The sequence below is a fragment of the Colias philodice genome, chromosome 19, assembly GCF_061535455.1.
Source record: "Colias philodice isolate Cphi_HAF_F1 chromosome 19, ilColPhil1 Martin Lab GWU primary, whole genome shotgun sequence".
NCBI lineage: Eukaryota > Metazoa > Arthropoda > Insecta > Lepidoptera > Pieridae > Colias > Colias philodice.
The window spans coordinates 10,030,977-10,052,052 of NC_143104.1; the positions used below are offsets into that span (position 1 = coordinate 10,030,977).

Consider the following 21,076-nt stretch of genomic DNA (forward strand, 5'->3'; position numbering starts at 1 on the left):
GAGTTGGTCGCAGGATTAACATAATTATAGTATTTAACTAGCTGCGCTCCTGTTGGTCTTAGCGTAATGATATGTAGCCTATAGGCTACATATCATTACGCTTATGTAGCCTATAGGCTACATATCATTACGCTAAGCTATAGCCTACCTTGATAAATGGACTATCTAACACTGAAAGAATTTTTCAAATCGGACCAGTAGTTCCTGAGATTAGCGCGTTCAAACAAACAATCTCTTCAGCTTTATAATATTAGTATAGATGTTAATAATTTATCGATAAATATATTTTTCAATTTGATTGATTAATTACTAAATTACAAAAAAGTAACAACCCTATTGGTTCGTAGTACGTAGGTTATTTAAAAGGTATCTCCTAGTTACCTTACTATTTATTCTATGTATACTGTGACTCTATTGTGCCGTGCAGAGATATAAGAATTTTACGGATACGTTGCAATAAGACTATTTACTTCTATATGATTAATTCCAAATTTTAAATTAAAAAAAAATTTAGGCAATAGTTGTATCACATATGTATTTTATTTTTCAGATATCAACCTCCCCACGTTCGACGACGTCACTTGATACAGGAAATTGCACAACAATACAAGAAAGATTTAGACGAGCCACAGCTATTGGAATCGCTTTTTAGAGCACCCTAATATATTAAGAGTTAATAAAATTTGTAACAGCTTTCAGTATTTTATGATAATTTAATTATCTATTTATCTCTCGAATTGTAAGATAACCTTAATTTTAAGACTGATTTTTTAATGTTATTTTTTAAGAGTAGCTAACATTCCACATTTATGTCAAGGCACTTAATTTTATTTATTATCCAATTGAATAATTTATCAATATATGTTGTAATGAATTTGTTTTAATAAAATATAGATTCTTATTGAAGTGTTTTTTTTAATACTTTAAACCTGAGCTTTTAACAATTAATCGAATGAATTTATCCACAATTTATCACTTTGTAACCAAAACTTCAAAGTACATGAATGCGAGGATCTTTCGGCTATTGAATGAAGTGTCATTGAATTGAATTGAATGAAGTGTGTATAAAATAAGGTTTACCGATGCAAAAAACATATCAATCCAAGAAGTTTTAGGGATTTCCTTACTATATAGCTGGAGAGCCAGTGAACCCTGGGACTAACGGTCTTCCTGTAAGGCTAGAAATTTGTATACTTACGATTTATGGCATTCTAAGAGCAATAGCCATGACCTGGCAGGCGTCAGCCCTGCACGTCATCAGCCCCTTTATTTTTTAAACTGTTAATAAAATTGGTTTTCTAAACTTGTTTCTGTAAATTTGAAAATTTAATAGGATAAAGTTTATTTATTGTACATTTTAAAAAAAAATTGACAGGCGATTACAATAAGCAGAAGTATATGACAGATCAATTAGAAAACGCACAGTTGATGGGGTAAAATAAACTTTATCCTGTATACTCGAAATTTTTATATGTCTTCAAATAAACGTCTCAGAGTAAGTATGTACAATGCCAGGCGGCTTTGAACAGCATAAGACCATGACAGGCGAGGGGACAGTTGCTAAGGGCGTGCGAGTGGGAGGTTTTGCGTGAATGCATATAGTGCATTCTGTCTGTCACTCCTGTTGGTCGTAGCGTGATGATACATAGCCTATCACCTTCCTCGATAAATGGGCTATCTAACAGCGAAAGAATTTTTCAAATCGGATCAGTAGTTCCCGATATTAGCGCGTTCAAACAAACAAACAAACAAACTCTTCAGCTTTATAATATTAGTAAAGATTTATTTTATTTAAACGTACAAAAATATTAAATAATTTTAGTTTTGTAAGTTTTCGCTTATCTTATAAGATCTATAAATAGACCATCTAACAAATGAATGAAATAATTTTTCAAATCCGACCCGTGGTTCCTGAATCCTGATATTAGCGCGTTCAACATAGCAAACAAACGAGCAAATTCTTCAGTTTTATTATATTACCTTGTATAGCTAGTAGTGTCACTACTATAATATAGACTATGTATAATAACATCACATAGCGTGGCGACGCGGCCACGATTTAAAAAAAAAAAGCTTCGTTACAACTTTTGGCCTTTATTTTTTCTGTCTAGCCCATGTCTAGCCCCCTTTCGCAACGCGCGATATGGAACATACTTGTTCCAAAAATATTACAAAATAAATATTAGGTGGTGTAGGTAGTACTTTAAGAAGACATTGATTGCTCACATATTTATTTATCATAATCATCATAAAGAAAGTTATTTGAAGTAGGTACCTACCTATGCATTTTAAAATATTAAAAAAATGAAATAATGTATTTTATTGTGATTTTAATACATTTAAAAAGCTTTTTTGATTTGAATTATAAAACACAATAAAATACATTGCATTTACTGTATGCGTTCATGTAAAATTTCTTATTTGCACGCCGCCCTTAGCAACTGTCCCCTCGCCTGTCATGGTCTTATGCTGTTCAAAACCGCCTGGCATTGTACATACTTACTCTGAGACGTTTATTTGAAGACATATAAAAATTTCGAGTATACAGGATAAAGTTTATTTTACCCCATCAACTGTGCGTTTTCTAATTGATCTGTCATATACTTCTGCTTATTGTAATCGCCTGTCAATTTTTTTTTAAGATGTACAATAAATAAACTTTGTCCTATTAAATTTTCAAATTTACAGAAACAAGTTTAGAAAACCAATTCTTTTAACAGTTTAAAAAATAAAAGGGCTGATGACGTGCAGGGCTGACGCCTGCCAGGTCATGGCTATTGCTCTTAGAATGCCATAAATCGTAAGTATACAAATTTCTAGCCTTACAGGGAGACCGTTACTCCCAGGGTTCACTGGCTCTTGGACCAATATTATTAATATGATGAGTAAAACCTAATCTTTTATCAAGGATAAACAATAAATAAAAGTAAATCAAGGATGACATTATTTATTTTTGTAAAATTTATAAGTATTTATTTATAATTAACGGTAATTTGTGATTACATGTGATAAATAGTTAATACAAATTAAAAAGAAAATAGGCCCCAAGTGCGAGCCTTGAGGAACACCCGAAGTGGCTGCGATTCATACCCATTAATCGAAACTTTTAACGTTCTATTGCCTAAGTAAGTTGCAAACTACTTTAAAATTAGACTATGAATACCAACCACGGAACCAATACCAACACTTGATAACTTTCTAAGCAGCAGTAAATGATCCACCTTATCGAATGCCTTTCTAAAATCTAAATATTATATTGCATCAATTGCTTGACCGCTATCAACATTATCACATAAATCATCAGTGTAAGGGACCCGGTAAGTTAAGGTTTTATATCGCCACAAAAACCATGCTGGTATGCTAAATGTAGTATCGGCGAGTAAAAAAATTTTTGCAAATTCAGATAACAGTGAAACGGGTCTGTAGATTTGTATAATTAAGATTTCTAAGGAATTTTACCACTGAGGCGTAATACAATTCTATCCAAAATGTTATTTCGAGGAGAAGATTAATCTAAAGGCGTAACTAAAAAAATCGAATTACTTATAGTGTACCTACACGGAAGAAAAGTGTTCAATAAAAGCACAACATATATTGGCATGAGAAGAATCATTCGACTGCCGAAATATAATTGCAACTGCTGCCGCCCTAACAATCTCAAAGTCCCAAGAGTAAAGGTCTAGTTCAGTTGAATTTAAGATATTATGTAAATAGACTTTTGATGATGACTATTAGTAGTGTAGGACTGTACTTAATTTCAATATATTTTAAAATAATTTCAAAACATTATTTTGATATCTTTAAAAAGTGTAAAACTTTTTAGATTTTATATAATAATCCTATTGGCAACCGAGATCTTTTTCGAATTTCAAAAGGTTGTCAATACTACACAAATTAACAGTTTGGCTGACTTTAAAATTTACAATTTTATCGACGATTTTATACTAGTGTTTTTTCAGAATTTATTGCTTGTTAAAAATTTATATCCGTTTGGATTATTTTGATAAATTTATGTGCTAGTAAAAATGTTGATAGGACGAGAGTCTGAGGGCAAAGAGACAAAAGGGATTGGAGAAGAAGGCGATAGACACAACCCTTGCCATGAATACGAAACTGCTAATGAATTATACGATATTATGTCTGAAAATCATCGCTACCATGCCAGCAGTAAGTTTATTTGTTCATACAAAATATACAAATTGTATAGACATATATATTTGTAGAAATAATATAAACGTATTACCAATTTATGGTAAATTGATAATTTTATCATATTGCAGACGAAACTCTAACGGCAAGCGACTTAGTAATATTGTATAAAAACCTAGATATCGGCACAAAACTTATGACTGAGGCAAAGTATTCCCAAACAAAACCATCTAACCAATATGTGGAGACGGTCATATACAATGATGATCAAGATACCGATGATTCTGACATAGGTGAAATTTATAGCGCTGAAGATATACGGAATATTATGATGATAAATAAAGAAAGAATAGATTTGATAAACAACACATCGTCTTATGAAACTAATCTTTGTCAAAAATTTGGTAATGTTGCTATGAATTCGAGTAATCTAACATCGTCTTATAATGAAAATCTCCTTTTTAAGGACCCATTTATTAAAGATCAGTTAAATAGTTTCATTCCTGAAAATTATAATACTAATATCCTACCAACGTCATTGCTCGATTACATTTGCTGTAAAAGGCTAGAAGACAATTACAATTTTTACATGGATAGCGTTATCACATATGTGCAACATACAATAGAACATCTTAAGAGAATCAGCAATGGGGATTACTTAACGGATAAAGCAAAGAAGAAATGGAGAGAGGTTGTAGATCCTGTTTGTAAGGGACAAGATGACGATAAAAACGTTTTAGCAAATTCAATTAGCATCCCTTTAAATGTTACGCCAAAGTTGAATGGTCTTAATAGAATGTGGGAGGATACTGTACACTCTGAAGTAGATGTGAGATCCCTCTCCAAGTTATTGGAGAAAAGAATTGTACTTGAAATTCCAAAATTAATTTGTGGAACTTATAAGTTATTTAGTCAACAATATAATGACAATTTGATAATCCATTGCAAAAAGGAAACTCAATATGTCAATAACGACACGCAGTCACGTGTTGATATTGTATTAAAAATAAAAAAATCTGATTCAGGGCATGTTATAAGTAAACTGGACTCTATCATGATTTTACAAACTTTACCTCAGACGTCTATCGAAGGTACGTTTTTTATTATTATTTAACGATGACTTTTCTTTTTATGTTTTATTTGAATATAGAAATCATATAAAATAATAATATTAATGATATTTGTACAGATTGTATAGCAACTGAACCTTTAGCAATAATGTTCAATCCTCCTGATCATATGAAAGAGGATTCACCTAAAATAATGGAATTAAATGAAGATGATGAAGAAAGCAAAGAAACTATGTATGAATCAAGCATGTTTACCAATAAATCGCAAGAAACCTTTGAAGATTCACTGATTGGTACTGACACTGATATGAGTAGCATTTCGCCACAATGTAGGAATCAAGATTTTGCTGACACGTTTATTTCACACAAAACTATTATTGATACTAAGACGTATAGCGATGAACAGACTGAAGCAAATCTGTGTATTACATCACCAAACGAATTATATTGCACTCTACAACGTTTATCTATGAACTCTCCGGTACCAGAAGAAAGTGAAATCCCAATTAAGAAGAAAAAGTCAGCTTCGAAAGTTCGAATCAAATCTCCCTATGAAAATGCATCCCATGCAATGGAAGAGAAGAAAAGAAAGAGACTTCTTGAAATTCGCGAGAGACGTGAAAATAAGAAAAAAGCTTTGAGTGAACATTGTAAAATATCTAAACACAAATATAACAAAGGAGCTGTTATGGCTCGAGCATCAAGTTCAGTTACGAAACTATCAATTACCAATAAATCTTTTTACAACTCTATATACGGCCAAGCAATGAATAACGAAGTTAAAAGCAAAAAAGGTCGAAAGTTCAATAATGAAGACTTAAAAATTGTTGTTGATTTAGATAGTTCTAATGAAAAACCACAAATAAAATCTCCAAAATTAGATAAAAGTAAAGATAAGATAATATACGTCAATCATAGTTATTATCTTGATCATGCTGATACTCAAGTGATGCGCTTACAAATGAAACAAATGTCCGAAACTGATAATACTGCGGGAGGCACTGCTCCTACATCAGTAGCCTCAGATGATTTTAGCTCTAATTTGAGCTTACTCAAAGACCTTATTGGTCCAACATTAACCATTAATAGTCCTGATGAAAAAGACAATTCCTCGCCGAATTTCAAGTAAGATATCCATAAATATTTAATCAAAGATTTATTTTTCATTAATAATATTCGTAAATAATATTTATATTTCAGGCTTATAAGTGAGGAAATTGCGACCTTTAATACGGAAACAGCGCCAATTGAATCCAGACGAAGCATTACAAACATAGTTCCTACTAATACCCCAAAGGAAATTAGCTTAAGTGTCAATAAAGAATCGCCAAAACACCAGCAGACTTGTGCCCCTACAGTAGAATGTCGAAAAAGTATCGATAAAATATATAATCTAATCCAAAAGCCTGCAAAAACTGACACATCTCAATTAGATTCAGCAAAAAAACTAGAACTAAATGTGGGAAGTAGCGATGGTGAGGATAAATATGAAGGGTACCATTGCATTCAAGCTAGTGATAGTGGAACTAGTGTAAAACATCATTTAGCTTCATCAATTCCAAGCTGTTTTAGTTTCGAGAGAGCCAATAAAGATCAACAAATTAAAAAGAATGTTATCAAAAAAAGTGAAATACCCATATCAGTACACCCAAAAGTAACTATTGATAGCAAAAATCAAGTTAGACGATCAAACGACGACAAAACAAAAAGAGATGGAAGAAAGATAAGTAGTCCTATGCATAAAATTGCTGAAAATCCATTAAAAGCTATTTCTCAACTGCTACATGAATTTGAAAATGTTCAAAAGAGCCGCCTGAAAAATGAATCCAAGACGAACAAAAAGCTTGATTCAGAACAAAAGCAAAGTGGTCGACAAGTTACTTTCAAACGACCGCTTCACCAAGACCAACACCCAAAAGACAGTGAACATGTTTCTCGAGTTTCAACTCCAAAAGAAAGAAAGTCACGACATAATAATACATTACTTCAAACTTCAAAATTGTCAAACACCAAGACATCTATGGATGAGAAATTGAATAGAAAAAAAGTTACGGATATATTAGACGAAGTCAAAGAAGCTAGAGGTGAGGCGGTACGTGGACCACCAAAGACACATTCAAGACTTGATAGTTTAGCACAACCTAAGAAATCTTATATTCAGTCTAATAGTGAACAATATCAGAATCGAAATGTGAGAAATATTTTAAATAAACAACAAAGAGTTACAAATAATACAGTGACTGAAAGAAGAGAAGCATTTAACTTAAGACAAAAGCGAAGATTTGAACTGTCTCAAAAACCACATTCCGCCGTACCACCCCTAGGTGTGTAAAGGTGAATTTTTATACCGCTTTATACAAAATAAATTTAAAATTGATAAAAATTTATAAATATTTATTCCGATTAAAAGGTTCTAGACGGTCGTCAAGTAGCAGCCCCGATGGAAATCATAAACGTTCCCCATTGCCAGCGACTGGACCGTCCCATAAACATACCATACCAGAAGCACCTAAAACATTGTAAGATATTTTTGTATTATGCATTTAACTAATGTTAATCAACTTCCATGTTGGTAGCGAAACAACTAACTATTATTATTTCCAAGAATTTGTGTTAATCAATTCAAAGAGTTCAAATATGTAGCTTAAAATATGTTAATTTTAGGATTAAAAAGATGGTCGCGGTGGAATCGTATGTAACTAACCATTATGGACGCAGTTCGCCGATACGAGATTTAAAAGATTTCATTGGGGCTCAAAAGTCCCGAGTACCGCTGATACCGAATGATCTTGATATAGGTAGATTATTTTTTAAACTATCGTTTTTAACTTTAAATATTATTGATTCCTCAATTAAACTTGTATATGTTTATACAGGATCTGTAACATCATCTCGGACCGCAGAGGAATCTACTACGCTTGGAAAAAAATTACATTATATGATTGATACAATGGTAAACACAGCTCTTCCTGCATTAACTTCACTTAATGAACAAAAAGAACGAAGCAAAGATGATTTAAACGAAGCGTTTATAGAAAATATGGACCATTATGACGAACTTATATCTAATACCGAATTTCCAATTGATATCTTTGGAGATAAAAGTATCACTACAGCTGTAGCAAGTCTACCAAGGGATAATAATCATAATGAATCTATTCGTAATAGTAAAATCGATTTTATGACATACGATATTCAGCCTTTCAATTCCACTACAGAGTTACAGCGGCTAGAAAATGCATTATACCGCCGATTATCGGCGGCTACATTTCAAAAACGTCTGCGGATTAAGAATTTAACATTAACGCCCAAACATTCTTTGCAGCAAGTTTTTGTATTACATTCTGGTGATGCTGGTTCTATCGTTGTTAAATCTACATTATCACAAAAATTTACTAAATCAAAGTCAAAAACTAAAACAGAACTGTATACACCTACTCATTCCAAATCACTTATTGATTGGACATTTGCAAACTTCCCGAAACAGTACGCAACAGTTGGGTATGCTGTACCTAGTATGTATAAAATAGATACTTCTCAAAAAACACCTGAGTCCGTAGAAGCTACATCAGACAGTCAACACTCCAAGGAAAATCGAAGTATTACATCTGACATTAAATCAAATAAAAATGATCAATGTTTTTACGAGTCCCCTGCACTTTTGGAAAAAGAGAAAGGTGCACAAGTAATCGGAGCAACTGCTGTTGCTGAAAAAAATACTCTACAAAAGAAGTCTGACGAAAAACCAGATGGAAGTTCACTAAATGGTACTACGGAACCTTCCAAAGTAAATCAGGAAAATTTAAACGAATCCAGTCTAAGTCTTATTTCGAGTAACATAGATACTACATCTCTCGATATATTAGTAGGTTTACTGAATGAAATTAAAAATATCACTTCTTGTCAAACGTACATAACTAAAAATGAACATCGTGTTAATGATGATGAATGTAAAGAATTAGAATTCATTTTGAAAAATGCAAAATTACAGGAATATTCAGTTGAACATAGTCCCCAAGATGCACTATCTTTCGCCAATTTAAAAGATGTTGGAGAAAATTGCAATTTATGTGCTTTAATAACAAGCCCAAATTCTGTTAATTATGGACCATTGATAAAAAGTACGCCCGTGCGATCGGATAAGGAAGTTAACGTTAGCATTTCTGGCATTGAATATGTGCACACATTCACTGAAGTACCTTCTCGATTTTTTCCAATTACGGTCCACCATAGCACTAATGTGACGAGCTCTCTCATCGGTGTTATCAGCGAACCGTCCGAACACTCTTTATATTCATTTTCAGATTATCAAACGCTTTATTGCAATTCTTCAAATAAAAGAATTATAGAACTACCTGATATTCCATCGAAACCATCAGTGGATGAGTTGATACAATCAGAACCAAAAGAAACTAATAAAACTAAAGAAAATACAAATCAACTTGTAGTGCGTGACAATTCTGTAGTTCAATGCGATTCATCGGAAGTAAAGAGACGGATCAAAAATGATCTGTTAGATTTTGATCCCATGTTAAAAATGAAAAGAGATATTTTAGTAACTGTGTATTCTATTCTTGTAATGACAGTTTTTGCTGCATTGTCTTTCCCTGAAATTTTATATAGCTACTAAATAATAATTGTGTCCTGTTTTGTATGAAACTTGTGTTATTTATTGTGTGTGTCTTGAAAAATTTGAAGTGCGATGTTGGTCGTGTTTTAGGTTTCTGAAAAAAATAAAGGAATAGAGATTTATATATATGAGACGTGGTTTTTATTTGTTTGAATCACACACAAAAACGCACAGGCACATCTATGCGTTTTCTTTTACAATGCTTTTTCCCAAGTTAAAACTAGTTGTAACTAAATGCTTATAATCACATTAGGTACCACCATTAACGGTCGAATGTCAATTTCCGTTATATCGCTTGCCACACCCGGGAATCGAACCGATTTAATCTTAGAAACTTTACAAATCAAAAAATAAAAATAAATATTTGTAAATATTTATAAAGCTTAAAATTGTAGTTATCATGCTTGTATTAGGATTTTGAATGGTATGGTCCGGGAGCCAGCAGCAGATTTTATGACCAAGTTCCTCTCAAGCGGTAATTAGTAAAATGCATCAAAGTATAGTATTATGAAGCCTCGTGAACGTCAGCTGGAGCTCGGTTGGGGGGAAGAGCGGTTGTAGCCTCCCGTATCAGCTGACGGTTTTTCCACCAAGATACAGCCAGCTGACATATATATTTATCCACAGTTACATATAAGCTATCATCAGGTAAATTTTTGTTTGAGAGGAAATAACGGAAAATAAATTTTTCTTTAAATTTAACTTTCATGTTCGAGACACCAGCTGACGTATAATACACCATGTTGTAACCAGCTGACTATTTTTTTTCGTTGAGATATTGGGTTAGCTACAATTTGACAAATTTTTAGCTGAGAGGAAATGAATGAATGAATGTATTTTTTTTCCTATGTGCGTGGGAGGCTACAACCGCTCACCCCCCCAACCGAGCGCCAGCTGACGTTCACGAGGCTTTATAATACTATACTCTCATGCGTCTGACGAATTATCTCTTGAGAGGAAATAATGAACCAAATTTGCACCTGGCTCCCTAACCAGTAGTTTTAGCTGAACTGCGTTAACGCTCTAATACGAGATCCGAATTTCATTTTATCGTAATCATATTATCCCATCCATGCCCCATGTTGCAGCATGTAAGGACTAATAAGGTGTTTTGATTTGTTGTGTGTATTTCATTTTAATAAATAAATAAATACCGATCGACACTGAAAGTTAATTCTCAGATAATATCAGGAAAAATCTCTGTAAATATTATGTTTATTGCCGTTTACATGCCGCCCGCAGGCCGCAGCATCTTCCCCGTGCTCATTCATTGCTCGTCCTCCTCCGATCCTCGCCATCTTTTATAACGCTTTGCGCGCCTTAGATAGTACTTGAGATTACTTGCTCTGTGATAGTATCGGTCAATTAAGGAAAGCTGGCATGTTCACAGTACTCACACTTATGCAATTTCACTTACAGTATGTTCAAAAATAAATGCGACTCTAGTTTCATTTTAGACTTGAATTGTAAAATGGTGCGTTGTAGATAAATATATGCAAATATAATTATGAAAGCTCTCATAATTTACCTGTAAAATTATAATTTAAAAGTAAATCAATTGATGAAGTTAATTATTTATTCTAATAATAATCAATTGGATAAAAGTATTAATAATCATTCAATTATCAAATAATAATTAAATTTCAGGTCATAAAAACAATACAAATAACACGTGCGCTTACTCCCAACACACGGATGGTTGTTTTGATAATGATTTAAATAACGGGCTTTTTTTTAATAATGTGATAACTCTGATTATTAATTAGTAATTTGATTTTTGAAAAAAAAATGCCGATTTTAGTCAAAATTTATATTTTTCTAACAAGATCCTTATCATCCAAATTTCCACCTTAGTGAGAAAAATTGACATTTCTAATGAAAATGAACAAAAAATTAAATGATTTTATTAAATACTGTAAAATAGTCTATAATTCTTCCATTTACTGTATCACAAAATTCTTCATAGATTTTTAGATATTCGTACTACACCAATTACATCACCCTGTATTTATAAACAATTGCAAAATATGACACATACATAGGCCGGGAGATACTGACACAAAATTTCGGGTCATTTGTAACAGAATGGCGGTTCTACAGAGGTCAGAACATGATGGTACATGATGGTCAGAACTCAGAACGCTGGTACCGGTGGACTAGTCGCGTGGGCGTTAGTCGAACTCGTCGGATAAATAGCGAAAGTCAAACGATTTGTAACACAAAAATTTTAGAATTCACCGATAGCCCATAAAAAAGATGTAGGCGGTAGTGTCATGCCATACTTTTCCGGTGTAACTTACAGCCCCCCATACCGACGCGATGCGTTGATTAAAAAAAAAAAACAATTCAAACATTTGTACCAGGCGAAATTTTGCACAGGTAATCATCATCGTGCAGACCTTAGATTAAGGATTGGTCTCCGCGCGCGCGCTACGACTAGATACCGCCCCACCTAAAAACAATAGCTCTGTCAGTGCGGCAACTCATTTCTGTAGTGTGTGTAAGGCAATTTGTAAAGACGCTAGTGTGTGTGAAGAATTGGGCTGCCAGCTACATAAATTTTACCTCATAAATGGGAAATCTGTCATCTTGGAAAGAAGTTTGAAAATATTTTTTTTCATCCTGACCTGGCCGGGAATCGAATCCATGAACGATTTGAGTCGCATGACTCAAATCCACTTACGACGCTACTATACTATAGTCACAAAAGTTGTTTAAAAGTAAAAAAGCGGAAATAAAAAAAATAACATATTATATGAGTCAGTTAAACATGGTTAAACAGAAATAAATTATTGTTATTATACTTTTTTATACATGTGTTAGTAATATTATTGAAAAAAAAAAGTTCAAATTATTGCTAAAAGATTTCCTCAACCACGTGTATTTTTTGGATATGCAGTACGGCAACACTGAATGGCGTCGTACTTTCGTAGAAAAAATTTTCGAAGTAAAGGAGAAATTTCGAATAATACTATACTTAGTGATGGTACGTGATCCCAGTGTCTTTCTTATTTTTTGTTGTATTATTTTTAAATAGTTTTATGATACAAATAGGCATTTTACTTCGGATTTTGTTCAAAATCTTTATAAACTATCAGTTCGCCCTCTCCACACAATGCTTGTGACACGACTGGCTTGGGTACGCCGAATTCGGCGTACTATTAGTTGCCGCATTTTTCAAGTACGCCGGCGGTATCTAGTCGTAGCGCGCGCGCGGAGACCAATCCTTAATCTAAGGTGCAGACATTTACGAAAATCGCCATGCCATACTTTTCGGACGATTCCAAATGGCCACCATACCGCCGAAAATCTGCAAAAAATATTTTTTTTTCGCCAAACAATTTGTACCAATATTGCATTTGGATTTTTGGAGAGTATTTGATAAAATGTGACCATTATTATATTTGCCATACTTCTAGTAGGGGGAAAAAGTGCTGCCATACTTGAAAATTAATTTATTCGTCACGTTTCAAAAATACGACTGTACAATACGTAAAATAATTTTTTACAGTATGGGATCATTATATTCTGTTTGTTTGTATACAATTCTACCTAGAAAAAAATATCGCAGATTGCAAACATGGGCCGGATGATTGTAAAACTTAAGCCAAAACGTAAAAAAAAAATGAAAAGAATTGGCGATTTGTACCAGTACGGCATTTTTGGAAAGTATATGATGCAACGTGACCATTATTATATTTGCCATACTTTTAATAGAGGGAAAAATTAGTGCCTTACTGCTACAAATCGTTCAAACTACGAATAAAATCTTACAATAAGAAAAAAATCTTATACACATTCGCCACCTCCCACAGGTATGGCATTATCACACTTCTATTTATAATCATTCAGGAGTTGTTGAAAAAAAAATGTAGGGTGGTACAAATCGTTTGGCGAGAAAAAAAATTCAAAAATTTGCAGATTTTCCGCGGTATGGCGACCATTTGGAATCGTCCGAAAAGTATGGCATGGCGATTTTAGTAAATGGCTGCACGACGATGGTTACCTGTGCAAAAGTGAGCCCGGTACAAATGGTTGAATTGTTTTTTTTAAATCAACGCATTCACGTCGGTATGGCGGACTGTAAGGCGCGGGACATATACAAGCGGCGCGGCGCGCATCGGGCGCGCTGTTGGCGTCCGAAAATGATATTTATATAGAGTGGTTAAATGCATTTTCTTCATGCATAATTTAGTAAAATTATGTTTTTTGTGCTAAAAGAGATTTGAAAGTAACGTTAATTTGAAAGTAACGATTTTGTTTTGATAATTCCTTGTAAGTAAATAGCGAGGATAACCCCACGATTGCAAATATATCTTTGTTGGAAATGTTGGAATTTACTTGGAAAATTTTATAGTACTTTTAAAGTAATTTTAAAGTAGTACTGGTGTAATGATGGAAGAAAAGAAGGTTAAAATAACACAAAATTTATATTGTACTAGCGGTCCGCCCCGGCTTCGCCCGTGGTACATATTTCGCAATAAAAGGTAGCCTATGTTCTTTCTCAGGGTCTAAAGATTATCTGTGCCAAATTTCATCAAAATCGGTCCAGTACCTAGTTTATGCGTGAAAACCATACATACATACATACATACATACATACATACATACATACAAACCTTTCCTCTCGGCAGAGGTGTACTGCTACGTGGCGCGTCCCCAGGTTGCGGATAGGGGAATGCCCGAGGCTCGCATAATGCGACACAGGGTAGGGGTGAAATAAAATAGCCCCCGCGGACAAAACACAACCCGATGTCAGTGGTCTAGCGTGCCCAGGACTGGAAGGCGACAGGGTATTGTCGTCGCTAGCGCTCCCCCCTGAGGGTACCAGGTCCCACCTCAGGCGTAATTAAGTGGCCTTACTCCGGCAACCGGGGCTCTGCCGGAGCGGACTGTTTATTCCCTAGGTTCTCGTGGGAACAAGATGGAGTCAATTTCAAAAAAAAATAAAAATAAAACGATGGAAGAGGAGGATTTAAAGAAGGCATTAGAGCGACATGAACAAACAATCGTTGCTCTAGCAGAATTTATAAAAGGGAAAATGAATGTCCACGGTGAGATTCGTAAATATGTAGCCACACTAGGTAGCTCTTTCAAGAGGGTGGTTGAAAAATTGGAAGTGCAACAACCGCCAACTTCTGTCACAGAAGTTCAAACCTCGCCGTCGCTTTTCAGAACATATTCTGAAACAACAGCCAAGGATACCGAAGTGGAAGAGGTCAGCAAAGCGACAACTCCCCAAAGTAGGAGAGTGCGCAAGGTGAAAAGAAAGGAGCGAACTTCACCAGAGGAGACGACAAGACTACAGAAAAAAATTCGAAGAAAGGAGACATCTCTGTCACTTGTGGACCAAAAAACGGAATCCGAAACAGAATGGACAGAGGTAAAGAAGAAGAAGTGCAAAATGAAGAAACCAATGAAGCGAGAAAGACCTAATGCGCTCATTATTCGCCCAAAGGAGAAGGAACAATATGCCGATATCCTGAAACGAGTAAAGCGGGATCCATCAGCAAACCAAATGAGTGAGTGCGTCGATAAGATCCGCAGGACCACCTCTGGGGATATGCTCCTTATCTTGAGCAGAAAGGACAAAGATAAAGCTCCACAACTAAAAAAGGCCATTTCCGAGCTCCTCGGACAAGACGCGACAGTTATAAGCAAGGTCCCGGAAGAAGATGTGGAAATCAAAGATCTCGAGGAGTCAACAACAAAACAGGAGATCCTCGAAGCACTCCTAAAAGTAGTGGGTCAAGCCGATGTCGATAATATCACACTCGACAACATTAAAAACATGCGTAAAGCTTACGGAGGCACTATTACGGCATCGGTAAGACTTCATTCAAGGGTGGCCAAACAAATCTTAGAAAAGGGCAAAATTAAAATAGGATGGGTTAACTGTCGGATCAGAAGCACCAAAAAACCTATTAAGTGCTACCGATGCTGGAATTACGGACACCTCGCACACAATTGCAACAGCAAGGTAGACAAAACAAAGAGCTGCATAAAGTGTGGAGAGATTGGTCACAAAATTGCCGAGTGCACCAGGGTTGCCAAATGCGCACTGTGCCTAGAGCACGGGTCAACAGAGAACATTGCGCATATTGCCGGTTCAAGCAAATGTCCCGTCCTCAGGAAAGCACTTCAGATGGTTAGTAAGGCGGAGCCATGCTTAAGATAATACAAATCAACCTTAACCACTGTGAGGCTGCACACGATCTACTTATGCAGACAACACGTGAGCTCCAATTGGACGTAGTAATCATCTCCGAGCCTTATAAGCACCTGAGTAGTGGGTCCTGGCTCACTGACAAAGATGGAAAAGTTGCCTTATGGACCTGTGGTAAGAGCCCCGTAGAAAGTATCAACAATAAGATCACTACCGGCTTTGTGAAGGCAAGGATCGGAGGAATATACTTTTACAGTTGCTACGCCGCACCCAGCCTATCAATAGAAGAATTTAACGATCTCCTAGACAACCTTGTAGATGACGCGCAAAATAACTTCCCAGTGGCGATAGCGGGTGATTTTAACGCCTGGGCAATTGACTGGGGCAGCAAAAGCACAAATGCTAGGGGTAGGGCGTTAATCGAGGCAATGTCTGCAATAGATGTGGTCCTACTGAACAAAGGCAACGAACCTACATTTAGTAGAGGCGAAGCAAGCTCGATTGTTGATGTCACATTTGTTAGTAGTGTTCTTGCAAAGGAAAATACCTCTTGGCATGTCTCTGAGGTTTATACTGCAAGCGATCATCGAGCATTATATTGGGAGGTATCGAGCGGGCAAGTAAAGTCCAGACAAGTGAGGCAAAAATCAAACAGAAATGGCTGGAAGGTCAGTATTTTTGACCCCGAACTCTTCCATGTTACTATGGACGAACGACCAACTCAAGCACGGCTTGCGTCGGACAAGGCTCGGGAGATTATTAGGAGAATAAAAACTGCTTGTGATGCAACCATGCCTCGAAGACGAACAGGGAACCATCTGCCACCGGTTTACTGGTGGAATGAAAACATTGCCGAGCTAAGGAGAAAATGCATCCGTGCTCGACGACTCTCCCAGAGATGCAGAAAAACACCTCACTTTGAGCAACTCTACAAGAAGTATAAGGAAGCTCGCTTAGTGTTAAATAAAGCAATCAAAGAGAGCAAAAGAAACTCTTGGACCAAAATGTTGGAAGAGGTAGAAAGTGATCCCTGGGGTAGACCGTACAAAGTGGTCATGAAACAACTAAAATATAACCGGACTACACCACCTGCAAATCCAACCTTCTTGAGGAAAATAGTCACAGTGCTATTCCCTCAGCAAGCTAAACTAAAACATAAAATAGTCCTTAATAAGAACGCTGTAATACCCCCTGTCACACACAAGGAACTGATAGACGCCTGTAACAGAATTGGGAACACCAAAGCTCCCGGATTAGATGGAATTCCTAACGTAGCCCTGAAACAGGCAGTTAAATCTGTACCGGGTATCTTTTTGGAAACCTTTGACGCCTGTCTCAAAGAAGGAATTTTTCCCACAATCTGGAAAAGGCAAAGATTAGTACTGCTGCCGAAAGGTAATAAGCCCCTCGATGAACCGTCATCCTACCGTCCTCTTTGTATGATTGACACGGCTGGAAAAATATTCGAGAGAATAATACATAACAGAATTGAAGAAGTAGTCGAACCCCTACTGTCGAACTTCCAATATGGCTTCCGGAAGGGTAGATCCACCCTAGATGCTATCGGACTTGTGATTGACACCGCTAAACAAGCTATTTCCGGGACTAGATGGAGGGGAGGTTCCAAGAAGTACTGTCTTGTTGCTACCTTAGACATAAAGAATGCTTTCAACTCAGCAAGATGGGATGTGATAATGGCAGCGCTTTCAAACCTGAAAGTTCCAGATTATCTCCAGGACATAGTAGCCAGCTATTTTAATGACAGGGTCCTCATATATGACACTGAAGGTGGACCTAAGGAATACAGAGTTACCGGAGGAGTACCGCAAGGTTCAGTACTGGGTCCCCTTCTATGGAATATCATGTATGATGGACTGCTCAAATGTAAAGTACCAAGTGAAACACAACTCGTTGCATTCGCCGATGATCTGGCAGTGGTGGTAGTAGCCAAGTACTTGGAAGAAGTAAACTGGGTTTTTGATAGGACCTTTCAAGTAATTCAAGAGTGGATGAACTCTGCTGGATTGGAGCTAGCAAAACACAAAACTGAGGCTGTACTTATTACCAGTAGGAAACTGACAGAAACGATGTCACTAAAAGTCGGCAACCATGAGGTTACAACGCAGCCATACGTACGCTACCTTGGGATAATGCTTGATTCACGGCTAAGCTTCAATCATCATGCCGAACACATAGCAACCAAAGCAGCGGTGGTAGCAACAACGTTAGCCCGACTCATGCCCAATATTGGAGGTCCCAAACAACATAGAAGAAGACTATTATCATCTGTGTCAACGTCGGTACTCCTGTATGGTGCTCCACTCTGGTCCGACGTGCTGAAAAAACAACAACCCAAACGACAGGTCGCGTCGACGTACAGGGTCAGCGCATTACGTATTGCTAGCGCATTCCGCACCGTGTCCGTGGAGGCATCATGCGTGATCTCAGGGTTACTTCCGATTGAAGTCCTAACAGAAGAACGGAAGAACCTATACAACCGAAAGAAAACCGACACTACACTCACAATGGCTGAGTTGAAAACGGATGAAAGACGAAGGAGTATCGAAAGGTGGCAACATATATGGGATACCTCGACTAAAGGAAGATGGACCCATCGCCTCATTCCGCAAATTAAACCATGGGTCAACCGCAAACATGGCGAAGTTAATTACTACCTGACCCAGATGCTTTCTGGGCACGGTTGTTACCGGGAATACTTGCACCGGTTCAAACACGAAGACTCTCCAGACTGCACAACATGCAGCGGACAGAACGAAAACGCTGAGCATGTATTCTTCGCATGTCCAGATTACCAGGAAGCTCGGCAGACCTGGAAAAACATCATTGGAGCAGACGTTCGTCCTGAAACGCTAATAGCAGCGATGCTCTCATCTAAGCAAACATGGGAAGCAACAAGTAACTTCGCAACAGAGGTATTAAAAGACCTACGAAGCAAGGAGCAGATGCGAAAAGCTGTGGCGTAATACCTAAATAAGAGGAAGAGCAGCAATGCTATACGTCCCCCCGTGAAGTAAAGCCTAACGGCCATCCCGCGGGGATACGGACTGGAGAAAGAGGGTTGTTTTAGTCGGTATGGACCATGAGACCATGATCGAGACCGACATACCAGGTCACAGATCTAGACCTGAGATACTCAACGGTATTTTTTCCCTCTATAATAAAAAAAAAAAAAAAAAAAAAAAAAAAAAAACCTTTCCTCTTTATAATATTAGTATAGATAAAATATGGTTTTCAAACACAGGTTTACATTTAAACCATATAAATCTTATCATTAAAATCTCAGTTCAAAAGTATTTACGGTACTGATCATTCCACAATATTATTACAATTACAAATAAATAAAAAACACAATCAAAATCAGGATTATCTTTATTTCTGACATTGTAAATACATGGGAACTTTCATTATGCTCTTCTTCATTTTCACTTTCCCTACTGCCATCACCTGTGTAAATCATTTCATCGATTAATTCAATTCACCTTTAAAAACAAAACGAAGAAGGGTATGTAATAGCAGCTCTATATAATTCCACACAGAGAGAACACATTTTTGACTGACAGGCTACCGTCTCCTACCACCCGATTTGTTTTTGATTGTGTATGACCGTGAATTGACCTCTATTTGGATGCGATGGGGGAAGCGCGCCTGCGGTACGCCTGCGGTACGCCCGCGGCGCAACCGTGGCGTGCCGCCTCGTCGCCTTTCCAAAATTCTTTCATACAAAATGTATAAGAAGGACGTGGTGCAAAACAGATTCAAGAGGTGCGCTTATGGCACGCCCGCGCCCGCGCCGCTTGTGTTTGACCCGCGCCTAAGTCACATCGTAAAAGTATGGCATGACACTACCGCCTACATCTTTTTTAAGGGCTATCGGTAAATTCTAAAATTTTTGTGTTACAAATCGTTGGACTTTCGCTATTTATCCGACGAGTGTGACTAACGCCCACGCGACTAGTCCGCCGGTACCAGCGTTCTGACCATCATTTTTCTTTTTGTCATTGCGTACTAAGACCCCTCTAGACCGCCATCCTGTTACAAATGACCCGAAATTTTGTGTCAGTATCTCCCGGCCTAACATGTGCAATGTGTAAATGTGTTGACGTTCCAGCTCTTCTTAATATACCTATAAGTGTTCATTGTGTTATCATTTTTTATCATACCTATACTCTCTACTAGCTGCGCTTCGCGGTTTCACCCGCATGGCTCCGAATCCATGGCTAGATTAATCTATAGGTACTTAGTTATGATGTTGAATTCTTAACATTTTGAATCGCCTATAGTTGTTTTTCTCTATTAATTATTATAAAAATAATACATGCATATTTCCTACTAGCTGCGCCCCGTGGTTTCATTCGCGCGCGTGCATCTTAATGTTCCTGTGGGAAAATCGGTTTAAAAATAGTCTAAGTTACACCTTATAATAACATCTGTCAGCGAAAGTCCCGTCAAAATCGGTCCAGCCATTCCTGAGATTAGCCGGAACAAACAGACTCACAAAAATCGCGAAAATGACCAATTATAAGTACCTAGTGTATGCATCCATATGCATTTTTTAAAAATAGTTATTTCAATATTAAAAACAGACACCCAATTAACAATTTAATTATTTGTATATATTTAGGTAGCGTTTAGCTACTATTTTGTATTCTGTGATTTAGGTTCTGTAAAAAAAACAATCTGAAAAAACCAAGAAGCTTACACCATATATATTATACTAGCGACCCGCCCCGGCTTCGCACGGGTGCAATGCTGATACTAAATACACTACAGAAAAACTGTGAACGTTGTAGTATATAAAAACATAGCGGCCCGCTCTGACTTCGTATAGGGGTAAAGACCAAAATTTTGACACATTTGCCCAAACAAAAAATTCCCAAACATTTTTCTTGAAAACTATGTCTGATAGAATTTTACGACAATTACTATTAAATTAAATGGTTATTTGTCCAGCATGCCAAATACCCAATGTTATAGAATAATACTCAATAGCAGAGTAAATAAAATAATTTATCTACTAACGCGACCAAATTATGTACAAAA

The 21,076-nt window shown here is 36.5% G+C and overlaps 2 protein-coding genes across 2 annotated transcripts in view; both read left to right on the top strand.

Moving 5' to 3' along the window:
- The window catches only part of LOC149480149 (ral GTPase-activating protein subunit beta), a 32,274-nt gene extending 31,380 nt beyond the window's left edge, over nt 1–894 (top strand). Inside the window, exon 29 of the mRNA XM_089707160.1 lies at nt 551–894. Within this exon, the coding sequence (XP_089563286.1) occupies nt 551–662 (112 nt within the window). The 3' untranslated portion in view covers nt 663–894. The remainder of the gene's footprint in view (nt 1–550) is intronic.
- Nucleotides 895–4,025: 3,131 nt separating this feature from the next.
- On the top strand, nt 4,026–9,889 carry LOC149480150 (uncharacterized). Its single transcript, XM_089707331.1, has 7 exons — nt 4,026–4,167; nt 4,281–5,240; nt 5,339–6,344; nt 6,420–7,543; nt 7,630–7,738; nt 7,884–8,017; nt 8,096–9,889. Exons 1-7 carry the CDS (start codon nt 4,026–4,028, stop codon nt 9,847–9,849), a joined length of 5,229 nt encoding a protein of 1,742 aa, XP_089563457.1. The 3' UTR covers nt 9,850–9,889.
- Nucleotides 9,890–21,076: the final 11,187 nt, after the last annotated feature.

What these genes read in the sequence shown, in the direction of transcription:
- LOC149480150 (XM_089707331.1), top strand. Translation starts at nt 4,026, where the DNA reads ATGTTGATAGGACGAGAGTCTGAGGGCAAAGAGACAAAAGGGATTGGA. An exon ending in AATTCCTCGCCGAATTTCAA is followed by an intron (nt 6,345 to 6,419) that starts GTAAGATATCCA and finishes TTTATATTTCAG; the next exon opens with GCTTATAAGTGAGGAAATTG. An exon ending in TTCCGCCGTACCACCCCTAG is followed by an intron (nt 7,544 to 7,629) that starts GTGTGTAAAGGT and finishes TCCGATTAAAAG; the next exon opens with GTTCTAGACGGTCGTCAAGT.